The sequence below is a fragment of the Copidosoma floridanum genome, unplaced genomic scaffold (assembly GCF_036245765.1).
Source record: "Copidosoma floridanum isolate Cflo_tuat_1 unplaced genomic scaffold, Cflo_Japanese_pri ptg000030l, whole genome shotgun sequence".
Classification (NCBI taxonomy): Eukaryota; Metazoa; Arthropoda; class Insecta; order Hymenoptera; family Encyrtidae; genus Copidosoma; species Copidosoma floridanum.
In genome coordinates, this window is record NW_028321907.1 from 42,010,419 (window position 1) to 42,025,155 (window position 14,737).

Below are 14,737 nucleotides of genomic sequence, written 5' to 3' on the forward strand. Positions count from 1 at the left end.
GAAAGAGGAATTTACAGCTGTGCGGGGTACTTTGGGTTACGACACCAGGGTACGGTGGTCGTACCAAAGAGGCCGGAGCTGCACAGTTGAACTTGTAGCGGTGGGCCCAGGGTAGAGGTGTGAGTGCGCCAAGCCAACCGGGTACAGCGTTACAATATGTTGGATTACGTGTCTTGGACCTGTCAAAGACACTTGTGTATCAATTTCATTGCAACTTCATGAGAAGTAAAATGGAAGATCAGTCCAAACTTTTGTACACAGACACTGATAGTCGTGTGTATGAAATAACGAACCAAAATATTTATAATTTAATGCGTGAGAATATTCAAGAATTCGATACTTCAGACTATCACTTGGATAATAGATTTAATATACCACTCGTTAGTAAAAAAATTGTTGGCTTAATAAAGGATGAATGTAATGGAAAGCTCATGTTGGAATTCGTAGGACTAAGGAGCAAAATGTATAGTGTAAAAATTGAAGATCAAAACCCCGTAAAGAAAGCAACAGGAGTTAAAAGTTCCATTGTAAAGACTACAATAACTTTTAATGATTATATAACATGTTTGTATGAAAACACTATTATTAAACGAGAGCAAAAAAACATAACATCGCGTCATCATCAGCTTTTTAGTGAAAAAGAGACAAAAATTGCACTAAGTGCTCATAATGACAAAAGATATTTGCTACCTAATTGTACAGACTCTCTACCGTGGGGTCATTGCAGCATAGTGGGGGTAAAATCATCCAATAAGAGGAAGGACTCGATAGAAGGGATGGTCAATCAGGTAGAAGATGCAGTAAGGGTAGTTACTGTATTGGATTAACCAAAAATAGACAGAACACTAGCAGATAAGTCGATAGAGGAGGGATCAGCACTATATAAGGAGTTGTCACAGCATGACAAGCTCATTCTACTCTCTAGCAGAGGTCCAAGTAAGGTTGAACTTAATCAACAGAAGCTGACATCATTTTTAAGTGAACCACTAAGTAAAAAATCTAAATACAGTGAAGGTAACATATTTTTATAGTCAATATTTGTGCATATTTATACAGTATATGTATTGTATAAATATTTTATGCTTTCTATCATATTTTTTTGTTTTTTTGTTCAAGATAGATCTTGCAGCACTCAACAAAATCGCTGACAGCGATTTCCTTCCAACAAGGAAACTTTCTAAATTGATTCCCAATCAAAACTACATGGTGTCGAAATTAAGAAAAGTGTATACTGAATTCGGACCTAAAATAGTTGAAGAACTTGATGATGAATTCTAAATTTTTCTGCAGACTAGAATAAGTTTAGCTCTCTATAAAAATAAAAAATTTTACAATGAATTGTTGGATGCTATAAATAAGTTATAATTGTTTATAGTGTACAACAGGAAGCACATCATATTTTCTTACGCATAGTGTAAAAAAAAAGGAAAAAATAAATTACAATTTTTTTTTAATTTTTGTGTATTTATTTCAAACGTTCCATGTAACTTTTTCATTATTATTTCATACATATTACAATCATATGACTTTAAACTTGAAGCAATAAAAAAAAAAATCTTAGTTATTTATTCGTCCAACTATTGTGAGTATTATCGGAGCCCAACCATTTAACGAAAACTTAATTACCACGCCTTCGAAAAACCTTCTCTATGAGGTATGTATCCGGATGCTTTGTTTTCTGCAGTTCTTGTTCGTAAAAACCTCCAGAAATAGGTTGATTTCGGTAATCTTTAAGATGATGTGTTGTTGGATTTGTTGTTGCTACTCGTGTGATTATAAATATTTCCGTCGACCAATTTGGTGTATACCCTTTTTCAAATCCTTGTTTGGTTTTGCTAACTCGTACTTTATCACCAATTTTGAATTTAGGCTTAGACTGACCACTATTTTGACATATTTTTTCCAACTTCCTCATGACTTAAATTTCATTTTCAACAACAACATCTTTCAGTTTTAAACTAATTGTTCGATGTTTTCTATTATTATAAAATTTTATTAATGTTTGTAACAAATTTAACTATTTATAATTGCCTTGCAAACTTAATTTTTTCCACATCAAATTTTTTAAAGTACAATTAAATCGCTCACATATAGACGCTTTGAGATTGCTGTAAGTTGAGTATAAATTTATTTTATATTTTTGCATGAGATTTTAAAAGTTAGCATTGTAGAATTCTTTGCCACGATCAGTTTGCATGTTTACGGGCATGCGTCCTTTTTTTAATATTGAATGCATTGCTGCAGTTACTTCTTCACCAGTTTTTTTCTTGACAGGTACAGCCCATGCGTATTTAAAGAAAACATCTATTATCTACAAGGTCTGCTTGCCAAGTCTCGTCTAAGCCACGTATATTGAATTTTCGGCGAGGACAGTTACGCCTGGCCGCCTAACGAAGTTCCTCAACGATTTGCTCCATGTGTTATTTGTATAGGTTTAAGTTTTTTTAATCAGCTTGAATAAATGGGAATTTTTTTTGCAAGTTGTACATAAAAATTCGAAAGCTATCTATTTCTTTTTCAAGTCTTTTAACTACATTAATCAAGTAAGCATAATTTACTGCATCTTGAGGACGTTATGGCGTTCCAACATTGCGCAGTCTTTTATTATCTAAGTCATACTGTCCTTCTACGGTAAGTTTGTATCCAATACCAGGAGGACCTTGGCTACCGCCTCCGGTCCTACCCAATTTTCGATCGAATACATCGACTCATTTCGATACTGAAGCAATAATAACATGCATCAATATATATATATATATATATATATATCTTTCCTCATAAAGCTCTTTGATAAGTGATATAATTTTATTGTCATGACTTGTATTTCCTGCCAACTTTTCAGCTATTAATAAGTGTAAACGATTTACTAATTCGTTAGGGTCATCCCAGTGTATATAATTTACTTGTTGCATCATTTAAGCAGTTTCATAATGGGGTAGCAACGATCCACCTTTTTTACAAACCATAAGATAAAACATTAGAGCAATAATTTTATTAAACTTATTGCTATTATTGGTTCGTATAGCTTCGTTTTTTTGAAACCCTTTTCTATGAACACTTGAAGCTTGTAATATTGTGTAGTATTCTTCCAAATCATCCTGCGTCAGTGGAGATTCATCAGGATGCTTTTTAATGAGTAACTCCATTAATCCAACAGTCGTTGGATAATTTATATCATTTATTTTGATACGATTGTTTTCAAAGTCTATTTGGAAATCACCTAGCTTATACACCTTATTTTCTTTTCGTACTCCATACTTAAAATCTAACAAATTTTTCTGATTCTAATCAAGTATTTGTAAATAAAAAATATTTACTTACTGACTTGAACAGAATCAATAGATTGGTTTAGAATAGTATTATTTAAATCATTATCATAGCTTTCACTAATGGCAGACTCAAATGTTGTATCACCTTCTATAATTCTTTTTCTATGTTTTTGTTGACTCACGTTATCAACTTTGTTATGTTCTTCATCGTTTTCACTATAAAGATAATTATAAGTAACAGAATTATTACAGTTATTTTTTTGTTTTTTTGTTTCGGCAACAATTTCCATTCGAGGGTTTATAAAGGGTTTAAAAGTTCCACTAAGCACTTTTTCAGCCTTATTTCTCCCAAACTTTAACAGTCTGTACTTTTAACCGCCTCTCGCGCCTTCACTAACTGACGTAGAACGTCTTTCTCTTGTTGATACATAATAATGATGCTCCAATATCTTGTAACAGACAGTAATAATTGTGCTAGGTATGCCGTAAATGTACAGAAAAATTATAAAAGCCTTTTTTATAGTGACCATTATTCATTAGCCAATCCTTATTTATAACAACAATTCCATGTTTATCGTCAATCCAGCAATTAGAGCATAAATTTTTTAATTAAATGTATGTGTTCGGGTTTTCTTACCAACCGAGCGGGGACCCGCGCCCTGCCATGCAACGTCGGTCGCTGCGCTCTCTTCCGGCTTCCTACCTCGTGCGTCACCGCGCTTCGCCAGTGGCACTTACTCGTGTACGAGGGCTCAGCAAGAAGAGTCGCACGCCACGCGAGAGAAGGAGAGAAGAAGGGGACGACGACTACACACCGAAGCGACTATCCTTTGTGCCTTATCCTTTATTTAAAGTGTTGAAAAGCTTTTGAAATCCCCTGCGACTAAATAAAGCAGTCAAAACAAACATTTGGTCCTTCGAGCCGGATTTCGAGGAGAAGAGCAGCCAACGCCGCAGCTAGGGTGGTCACAGTCTGCGATTCGACTTACACAGCGTAATGTTAGTACAGTTTAAAGAAATGTTGTGTAATAGAGGTCGTTGTGGTCGACACAGTTCCCACGATTCGACACAGGTGTTGGCCGCGACAAAGTCGTGCCGCCATTAACGCTTGCCTTGCTGGCACTCGCCTTATCAACAGCGTGCACACGGTGGCTGCCACGGTCGCTACAGAGCCCGCGGTCCAGCAGCTGTGCTCGGCCACGGCAGAGATAAGGCCGTACGGCTGTCGATACAACAATTTGTTCGGCGCCATTCGAACGTCAGAAAGCCAGGCTTTCGCGGCCGCCATTGTTAGCCGCGATCAAGCGCTCGCGGTGTCCTCATCAGCCGCGGCCACCATGTTGGCCTCGTGTGGCGCGCGTCTGCCTCGCGCGGCAAAGCTGTTGCGCTTTGCTGGCGCGGGGGGTCAACGCCGAGGGACAGTCTTTGAAGCTTGTGTAGCTTGCGTGCGCGTTGGCACGCGCGTGGTCTACGCACGTCCCTTCTGGCATCCTCGCCCTTTTGTGTTCTCGCTCACACTCTTTTTCTTTCACAATCCTTTTATCTATTTTGTCTGCCGTTGATGCGCCGCGCGTCAACAACTGTGTCGCGTCTGGCGATGACATGGCCCCGCCGCTCGTGGCCCGGAGGCAAGACATGCTTCGTGCAAACGTCAAGCTGGTGATCGCTTTTTCAGGTCGAACGACGACTGGACAAGCCTGCTCGGCTCCCAGAGCGCCCTCGCCGGCGTCATCAGCCGGTTCGCACGGGACGTCGAGAAGATCAACCCCCGAACTGGAGCCTAGGTCTCGTGGAAGTAAGGCTCGAGCTGCTGGACGGTTGCTGGAACACTTTCCAGGCCAATCACGTGAGTCTCCTGGAGTCTTCGTCGCCCGAGAAGCTTGAGTTTCTTGACCAGATGTACTCGACGGCAGAGTCGGACTATATCGCCTCTCGATCACGCCTCTAAAACGCAAGAAACACCCTCACGCCTCTCCCTAGCCCGGGCGGCGCCGACCTGGACCGTCATAACTCGAGACATGAAGCCCGCTTGCCCAAGATCAGCATCCCTGTCTTCTCGGGGAAGCGAAAGGATTGGAAAAATTTCCGGGACCTCTTCCGCGCGCTCGTCCACGACGATAAACAGCTCACCGACGTGGAGAGGCTGTTTTATTTAAAATCCTTGGTGGACGGAGACGCCAAGGCCGCTCTCGACACCGTTCAGACCATCGGTGCCAATTACCCAACGGCTTGGGCCTTACTTGAAGCGCGTTTCGAGCACCACCGTCTTCTTATCCATGATCATATCACGGCGCTCCGTAACATCAAGTCTCTGAAGGAAAAGTCAGCTCGAGGGCTTCAGGGTCTCCTTGACACCCTGGGAAAACATCGAGATCAGCTGGAAGCTCTGGGTCGCCCTGTGTCTCAGTGGGACGACTGGATTGTCTCCTGCGCGATAACTGGCATGGATCCGACGACCCAAAGCGCGTGGAAGGATGAGATTGAGCGACTGAAGAGCGCTGGCATGGACACCACGGCGGAAGTTGCCACTTTTGCTGCCTTGACGACTTTCCTTCACCAACAGTGCCGCGCGCTCAGCTCCGTCGAGGCCTCTCGCCCTGCTCGTTCAGCCACCACGGCCAGCATGCGCTCTCCGAACCCCCCGTCTCCTGGACGAAACTTTAGAGCCCTTGCTACCAGTGGCTCGATGCCGCCAGGCCCCTCGATTTGGTTGGCCCAGCAGCTCGGCACAGCGCTAGAAGTCAACGAGGCGAGCATTCATGGAGTTGGGAAAGGGTTGACCATCCCTTCGAGAACCCGAGCGCATCTTCGCCTTGAAACTGGATAGCATGCACCGCCAATCCACCTGACAGCGCTCTGCTTGCCGTGGCTCGGGCTCACCTCTCCGTCTGCCCCCTTGCACCCAGCCGTGATGAGACAGTGGCTCGATCTTGAGCCTTTGGCCGATCCAGCGTTTGGCACACCTCGCCGTGTAGACATTCTGCTCGGAGTCGAAGTTTACCACCGCCTCATCGAACCAGGTTACGTCCAACGTGACGAGCTCGTCGGACAGCGCACGGCTCTTGGCTGGACTCTCGTCGGCCGTGCCCCTGGCCTGGGTTCGAACGCCTTCATCGCAGGCACAACTCTGCACACGAACACTCAGTCGCCCTGGGATCAAGAGCTGGCTGCGCAGCTCCAGCGATTCTGGGAGATCAAGGAGGTGCCACATGTCAGCCGCCAAGCGCCTGAGGATGTGGAATGCGAGCGAATCTTCGCCGATTATCATCGCGCTGACGACGGGCGTTACATTGTGCGACTTTCGCTGAAACGTGACGCTTCGCACCTCCTTGGTGACAGTCTGCAGGGCGCTACCGCAGGCTTGCGCTCGTTGCATCGTCGGCTGCAGCGGACTTTCGAGATGGCTTCTGAGTACGCCCGGTTCATGGCAGAGTACATTGCCCTCGGTCATATGAACCCCCTAACTGATGACCGACTCACTGCATCGCACCGTCCAGTGCACTATATCCAACATCACGGCATTTGGCAGCACGGTGACCAAGGTCGCAAACTGCGCGTTGTTTTCAACGCTTCGAGCCCAACTTTCAGTGGCTATAGCATAAACGACGTGCTCTATGCCGGTCCTCGGCTCCAGAATGCTCTCCTCAGTGTGCTCCTGCGTTTGCTTCGTCACCGGATTGCGTTCTGTACTGACGTTCGCATGATGTTCCGCCAGCTCCTGATTGACGAACGCGATGTTGACCTGCAGCGCATTCTGTGGAGCTCCGACCCCAAGCAGCCACCTACGCACTACCAACTGCTCACCGTTACCTACGGTGCCTCGTGCTCCCCGTACCTGTTACTACGGGTCGTACAGCAGCTGTGCAAGGATGACGGCCGCCGCTGGCCCAAGGCCGTCTCAGTGGTGATGAACGATCGCTACGTTGATGACATCCTTTCCGGCGCTGATGACATCGGCTCGGCCAAGCGTCTGCGCGACCAGCTGATCAGACTTTTTCAAGCGGGCGGTTTCCCTCTGCGAAAGTGGGTTGCCAGCACGCCCAAGCTTCTCGAAGACTTTCCCGAAGACGTCCGCCTCCGTCCAACTTGGAATCAGCTCAGTGTTGAAGGCCTCGTCAGCGAACTGGGCGTAGGCTGGGACCCGCCTTCGGATTTCTTCCGTTTGACGCCGCCCGTTGTCGAATCTCAAACCACAAAGAGATCCATGCTCGCCGCGCTCGCAGGCTTGTTTGATCCGTGTGGCTGGCTTGCCCCGATCGTGTTGAACGCTAAGCTTTTACTGCAAGACCTGTGGCGCGCGCGCTTGGACTGGGACGAGAACGTACCGTCCTCCATGACTCGCCGCTGGACCGCTTTCACCGCCGAGCTGCAGGCCATTTCCGGGTTTTCTCTAACTCGTTGGATTGGTATGTCTCCGTTGTTGAATGTCCAGCTGCATGTGTTTTCTTACGCCAGTCGCCGTGCTATGGCCACTGTTGTATATTCGCGGTTGCGGTCTTCTGATGGGCCCGCTCTCTGCCACATACTTCTCGCTCGTACTAAGCTTGCGCCCATCCGCGCGCTTAAGCCGATGACCGAGCCTGCCGCTCGCATGACCATCCCACGTCTAGAATTGGGAGCGGCCCTCATCGCCGCCAAGCTTCTTTGCTCAGCAGCCAGCGAGTTGGGAGTCGCGATCGAGCACTGCCACGCTTGGTGCGACTCTCAAATTGTGCTCCACTGGAAACGCTCCGATCAGCCGGCCAACAACGTGCTCGTCGACAACTATGTCGCTCAGATCCAGGAGGTCCTGCCACCCAGTGCCTGGCGATACGTGCCGTCGCAATCGAATCCAGCCGACTTAGCCACTAGGAGTGCCGACATGAGTGGCTTCTGACAGCAGCCCCTGTGGTGGAGAGGCCCCACGTGGCTAGCCCAGGACGACAAGTCTTGGCCCCAGGAGACACTGCCATTGCCCACGCCCACGCTCTCACTCTGCTGCGCCTTCCGCGCGCCTGAATCGGACCTGCTGCAGCTCTTCTCGAGCTTGCACGCTGTACTGGGCCTCCTCGTGCGCGTTCGTCGATGGGTGCGACACCGCTTGCAGCGCATGCCCACCCGTTCTGTGCTTTCGCCGTTGACGCCGTCTGAGATTGAGAACGCTTTTCTGGCCTCGGTTAAGTCAATCGATGACGTTTGGGGATGAGTTGGCACTCCTGTGGAAGCGTAAACGTCTTCCGAAACGGAGCCTTTTGACCTGTCTTGCCGCCTTCCTCGATGTCGACGGTGTTCTGCGTGTTGGCGGGCGGCTCGATCACTTATCGCTGTCTTACGAAGAGAAGCACCCTCTTCTCCTTAGCGGAACATCGCCGCTTGCTCAACTCGTGGTCTCTTGGGCTCACGCACGCGCTCTCCACGGTGAATATCGCGTTACCAGTGCATACGTCTCCAGGCGTGCCTGGATTCTCGGCGGGCCACGCAGAATCAAGGCTCACATTAGAGGATGCGTCATCTGTGCTCGGTTACAGGCGCGCTCTTCAAGCCAGTTGATGGCTCCGTTGCCCGCGTCTCGCGTCACGCCGTCTCGCGCTTTTAGTCACACTGGAGTCGATAACGCCGGGCCCTCCTCCGTGCTTACATCGAAGAGACGGGGGATCTGGACCACAAAGGGCTACATCGCTGTCTTCGTGTGCATGACCACCAAAGCCGTGCATCTGGAGCTTGTCGGCGACCTTTCCGCGGCCACCTTCTTGGGTGCACCCGTTTCACCGGTCATCGAGGCCGACTATCCGAGCTTTGGAGCGACAACGCCACCTGCTTTCGTCGAGCTGATTTGGAGCTCCGCGAGGCGTTGCAGGGCACAGAATTTAACTAGGACCTAGTCGCCGGGACTCTTGCCTCCCAGGGGGTTTCCTGGCAGTTTATTCCTTACGGTGCGCCACATTTTGGAGGACTCTGGAAGGCCACGGTCAAGTCGACCAAGAGCCATCTACGCCGTGTGCTCGGCTCTCGTCATCTAACGTATGAAGAGTTCTCTACGGTTCTCGTTGGAATTGAGGCCATGTTGAATAGCCGCCCGTTGACGCCCTTGTCTGGCGATCCCTCTGACCTCGAAGTGCTCACGCCTGGACATTACCTCATCGGGGCTCCCTTCGATTCCATCATCGAAGCTACCCCCGCTGCAAAAAATTTGGACCCGCTCACGCACTGGGAGCTCGTCAAGGCCGTTCGCGCCCAATTCTGGACGCGCTGGAGCCGTGAGTATCTAAATACTCTCCAACAGAGGCCGAAATGGAGCGCTGTCCATTGGAACTTCACGGTGGGGGACCTGGTGGTTCTTCTTGACCCTACGCTGCTACAGTCCAGCGGATGCTAGCCTCTGGGCCGTATCAACCGCATACACCCTGGATCCGATGGACTAGTCCGTGCTGCTGCCGTCAAGACGGCCACCGGCAAATACGTGCGGCCCATTGTAAAGCTTGCGCGTCTTTCTGTGGCACCTGCAGACTCTAGCCTTCTTGCGACGGACGATCGAGGGACTCCTCCCGCTTCGGCGGGTGGTGGCTAGGGTTTCGCTCTTGGATCGAGGTGGGCGGGATGTTTGGGTTTTCTTACCAACCGAGCAGGGACCCACGCCCTGCCATGCAACGTCGGTCGCTGCGCTCTCTCCCGGCTCCCTACCTCGTGCGTCACCACGCTCGGCCGGTGGCACTCACTCGTGTTCGAGGGCTCAGCGAGAAGAGTCGCACGCCACGCGAGAGAAGGAGAGAAAAAGGGGACGTCGACTACACACCGAAGCGACTATCCTTTGTGCCTTATCCTTTATTTAAAGTGTTGAAAAGCTTTTGTCATCCCGTGCGACTAAATAAAGCAGTCAAAACAAACAGTATGTTATGTGTTAGTTTACATGATCATCATAGTTATGCCTCAAGTTAACTTCATCCTAACAAAATAATACTAAAAAGTTAGTATTATCCCTTGCACGATGCTTTGGTACTTGAGCATATGACTGACAAAGATAGAAGCAGTCCACATTTTTGTGTCTACTCATGCAGAAAAAAGCTTTTACATTATCTTGTTTTTTACAAGCTATATCATCAAAAATTATTATAGAATTTGGTAAAGCATCATCTGGTAAGATTACAGTTTTGTGTTCGCTGAAAGGTAGGTATTTGACACCCTCTATAGGCTCCAATAGTTCTTTTAAAAACTTGTACTTTGGTTGTTGTAGGGATTTTGAATACACGTACACATTTCCAAACTTAACTTTATTGGGATGCACGATCAAAGCTAATAAGCTACTAGTTTTACCATAATTAGATGGACAGCAGAATACCGCGCGAATACTGTCAGGGAGTAGTTCGCCATGTCGATTCAAACGCTTTTCTTGTTTTACAATAAAGTCAAAATTAGGAACTTAAAATTTTATGGATTGCTCTTTGATCTCTATGTCTATACTGTAGGAATAATCAGTTTAAACTGTCCTTTTAATGAAATAGTACAACGCTTACATAGTTTTAGCTCTTTATTTGTCAAAGAATTTGTCTACTATAAATACATTATTCATTTTCTCGAACGCTCAGTCACAATCCAACCTCTGAAGACTAGTCATGATCATGCATCGTAAGACAGGACATGGTCTCGTAAATAAAATCATAAATTCTTTACCATTAGAGCTTCATTTTCCTGGCTATCAGTACTCCAATCCAGGTACTAAGCTTGCTAAGCGTCTTGCTAGAGGCGATCCAGGGGTAAATCCGCTGGATGCAGCGTGCAAAGAGCATGTTATAGCGTACTCAAAAAATCGACAAGATTTGAAAGCCAGACACGAAGCAGATAAAATTTTAGCTGAGAAGGCCTGGCAGAGAGTTAAAGCTTTAGATTTAAGTATTGGTGAAAGAGCAGCAGCTGCCCTAGTGACTGGCGCTGTGAAGGTTAAAAGTAAATTTGGCATGGGGCTGAAGCAGAAGAAAAAACTGGGTATTAAAAAAAAAAAAAAAAAAAAGGATGGGTGGATTAAAGAGAAAAACATGTAGTGCTTTAAGTGCAGTTATAAGGCTGCCTTACAAGACATGAATACTAAAAGCAAAAGTGCTTGAGATGACATTAGTAGTGCTCTGAAGGGTGCTCGTAGTGCAGTTAAAAAATCGGAAGGTAAAAAAAATGTTACGATCCCGCACATCTTAAGCCTTCCTACCCAGATTGGTGGAGCTTTACCTTTGGTTCCCTTGTTTGCTGGTTTGAGCGCAACCAGTGCTATAGCCAACGGAAAAGCTGGAATTATGAAGAGCATGAATGCTGCTAAGTCAGCCAAAAAACAGCTAGCAGAAAGTCAGACACACAATCAAACCATAAAAGCTTTCGCCATTGGGAAAGGTCTTTATCTTAAACCACATAAAACAGGTCTAGGAGTCTATTTGAAGCCTTACGCTGGAAAAGGTTTAAAAAAAAAACGTCAAAAAAAAAAGTTAAAGAAGCAAAATTACCTAATCGAGCTCTGACTAACATAGATTTAATGAAATATTTTAAAATCTTAAAAATTCCCCATTTTCGTGAAGTATTCATGAGAAACAATTTACCGCTGATGGTCCACGGTTTTGTGAAACAGCTATAGTAAATCTTGATAATGAGAATGTACCTGGAACTCACTGGGTGGCTTATCGAAAACGTGGTAATAATGTAGTGTACTTTGACAGTTTTATAGATCTGCAGCCACCTATTGTCTTAATGTTGTATCTTAAAGTTAATGAAGTGAAGTATAATCATAAGCGATATCAAAAATTTAACTCCTACAACTGCGGTCATTTGTGCTTAAGGTTTCTTTTAAAACAAATATAACTTTCTTACATAGGAAGAAACGGCCTAACTACAATTTAACAACCATAGAAGAGACATTAACACTAAGCCTTTTCAGTACTTCTTCTGTTTTAGAAGCACAGTTTTTTCCACCGATTGAATTATCACCAAAACACAACTATGTTCTTTGCTTCGCAGAACTTTTGTCATTAAACTCAATCCCTAATATTAATAAACATTGTCATAGATTTAATGTTAAAAATAAGGTTATTGTATAACTAACAGGCAGTTATAAGATTAAAGATACAAGATAATTTTTGATTGAGGTATGACAACCTCGCAACATAACTCTCGATATTAAGCCAAACAATAATACGCTTCGAAGTGTCATTAAGTGCAGTCATACTAATAATTTCGGACCTAAAGATTCTATAGGCCACCTATAAGGTTTTACTCAGAGAGTTCTAAAAAGTAATACCACTCATATTTCAGACTTACCAGTAGCTATTTTGAAGATTAACGCATTAAAAGTTGAACGTAACATCACGAGTGGAGCTTACATAAACAGCCACAAAGTACACACGATTCATGAATTTTTTCCTGCTGATATAAAATCATTGAAGTTCCTTTACAAATAATTTATTTACCAATTATTGGACGTATCATTGATCATATAAAACTACGCATTGTAGATCAGGATAGTGATTTAGTCAATTTTCGGGGAGAAGTCATAACTATAAGATGGCACATAAGACCCTCTTTATAATGGGCATTATTTATAATCAGACAAATCATAAAGGCAGCTCAATATGCACTCCAGCACTCAGTCCACAACGAGCTCTCAAAGCTTTAAGACGTCAGAGGACAAGGTCCATCAAAGCATCGAGACATTCAAGAAAACGATTGACACACAAAAACTAACTCATTAAAACATTTAGTTTGGAAAAAGAATCGGTCTAAAAATAAAAAGCCCTGGTGAAAACTTAATTGGATAATTTTTTGTGCTATACAAAATGGACGAGATTCTAAGTATTTAGTCTCCAGTCACATTTGACGAATTTATTGCGCACTATGAGATTTATGCTCATCAGCCATATGCATCATAAACATATGGGAATAGCGATAAAATTCGCATTTCAATTTAACATCAAGACTTGTGTCTTTTACCATCCAGAAGTTCTCTACATGTTTACGGAAGATTGGTCTAAGCAGCTGAAAATACAGCAGTAACAAATACTGCATTAATAAATAACGCTATCTGTCACTTATTTGAAGAAATACGATATGAAATAAATGCCATAGAAATAGACAAGTGCGAAAATGTTGGACTAACAACCCTGATGAAAAATTGGTTATCGCTTTGTCCTGATCAAAATAAATCTGTGATAATTGCAGGTTGGCTTGGCGTTGAAGAAGAAGATGATAGCCTTACTAATAACAACGGCTTCTTTGACATAATACTTTCACTGAATATGGTTTAAGGTTTTGCTGGAGACTATCGTGAGATAGTTGTTAATGTAAAACATGAGCTTTTACTTTCAAGATCAAGAAACGATATAAATGCCGTGTTGAAAACTCCAATTAATGCCAATGCTGCTGATCCTGCGGCCGCAGCAACTTGGGAAGACTTTAAAATAGTAATATTAAAGCTTGAGTGGCTTATGCCCTACGTGGTAATGTCAGATTCTCATAAAATTCGTTTACTGAATTATCTGCAAAAAGATAAGCTTGTATCTATGAGTTTTCGAACTTGGGAATTATATGAGTACCCCCTGTTACCTAGCACATCAAAACATATCAGGACGGTCAAGACATCTAATCAGTTGGAAAAGCCGCATTATGTTATTTCAGCCTTTCCAACAAACCGAAAAAATCAGAAAGATGTAAGTGCTAGTATGTTTGATCCCTGCAACATAAGAAACGTGAAACTCTGTTAAAATTCACAATATTATCCATATGGTGATCTTAATCTTAATATAACGCGTAATCAGTATGCAGTGCTATATAATATGTATGCTGATTTTCAAAATTCATATTATGGCAAAGATTGTACGCCTTTATTAGGCAAACATTACTTGCTCAATCGAATACCTTTAATTGTCTTTGATTGTTCCAAACAAAGCGAGTCATTAAAAAATACTTTAGTAGATGTGAGGCTAGAATTTGAGTTGCATAACAATTTTTCTGCCAATACATCAGCTTATTGCTTAATTTTGCATGACCATATCGTTCAGTACAATCCAATGAGTGGGGATGTCAAGAAACTCATGGTCAAGAAACTCATGTAAAAGCTATATAAAGTCGATTCATGGGCTCTGCGAGCATCAGTTTATTCTCAGCCATCATGGATAAAGGTCAGAGCAACAGTTGGAGTAAAGAGGAAGCAGAAAATAAACGATAACAAGAAGAGTGGAAAAAATTTATAAAGAAAAACGAGAAGAAAGATGTGAAGGTTGGAAAAACAAAATCTGTGGAAAAATCAAAAGATGAAGACTGTAGAATTGTTTGATAAAATTAACTTGGTTTTATGACTTTAATCAATAAGACTTATAAACTGAGTAGAAGCAACTTAACAACTAATGTTAAGTATCGAAAAATTCCTACAAAGGACGGTGATAATAGAAACAAGATATCTTGGCTGAAAAACTGGGTCGATAAGTATTTAACCAACAAAGGATCTTGTCCTACAAATG

At 44.1% G+C, this 14,737-nt stretch overlaps 2 protein-coding genes across 2 annotated transcripts; both read left to right on the top strand.

Annotated features, from left to right (window-relative positions):
* Positions 1-6,180: 6,180 nt before the first annotated feature.
* LOC149373649 (uncharacterized) lies at positions 6,181-8,145 on the top strand. Its single transcript, XM_089596960.1, has one exon. It carries the CDS (start codon positions 6,181-6,183, stop codon positions 8,143-8,145), a length of 1,965 nt encoding a protein of 654 aa, XP_089453086.1.
* Positions 8,146-8,437: 292 nt separating this feature from the next.
* On the top strand, positions 8,438-13,525 carry LOC149373650 (uncharacterized). The gene is made up of 4 exons (XM_089596961.1): positions 8,438-9,106; positions 9,154-9,505; positions 10,923-11,228; positions 13,440-13,525. The coding sequence occupies exons 1-4, from the start codon at positions 8,438-8,440 to the stop codon at positions 13,523-13,525; spliced, it is 1,413 nt and encodes a 470-aa protein (XP_089453087.1).
* The last annotated feature ends 1,212 nt before the right edge of the window (positions 13,526-14,737 follow it).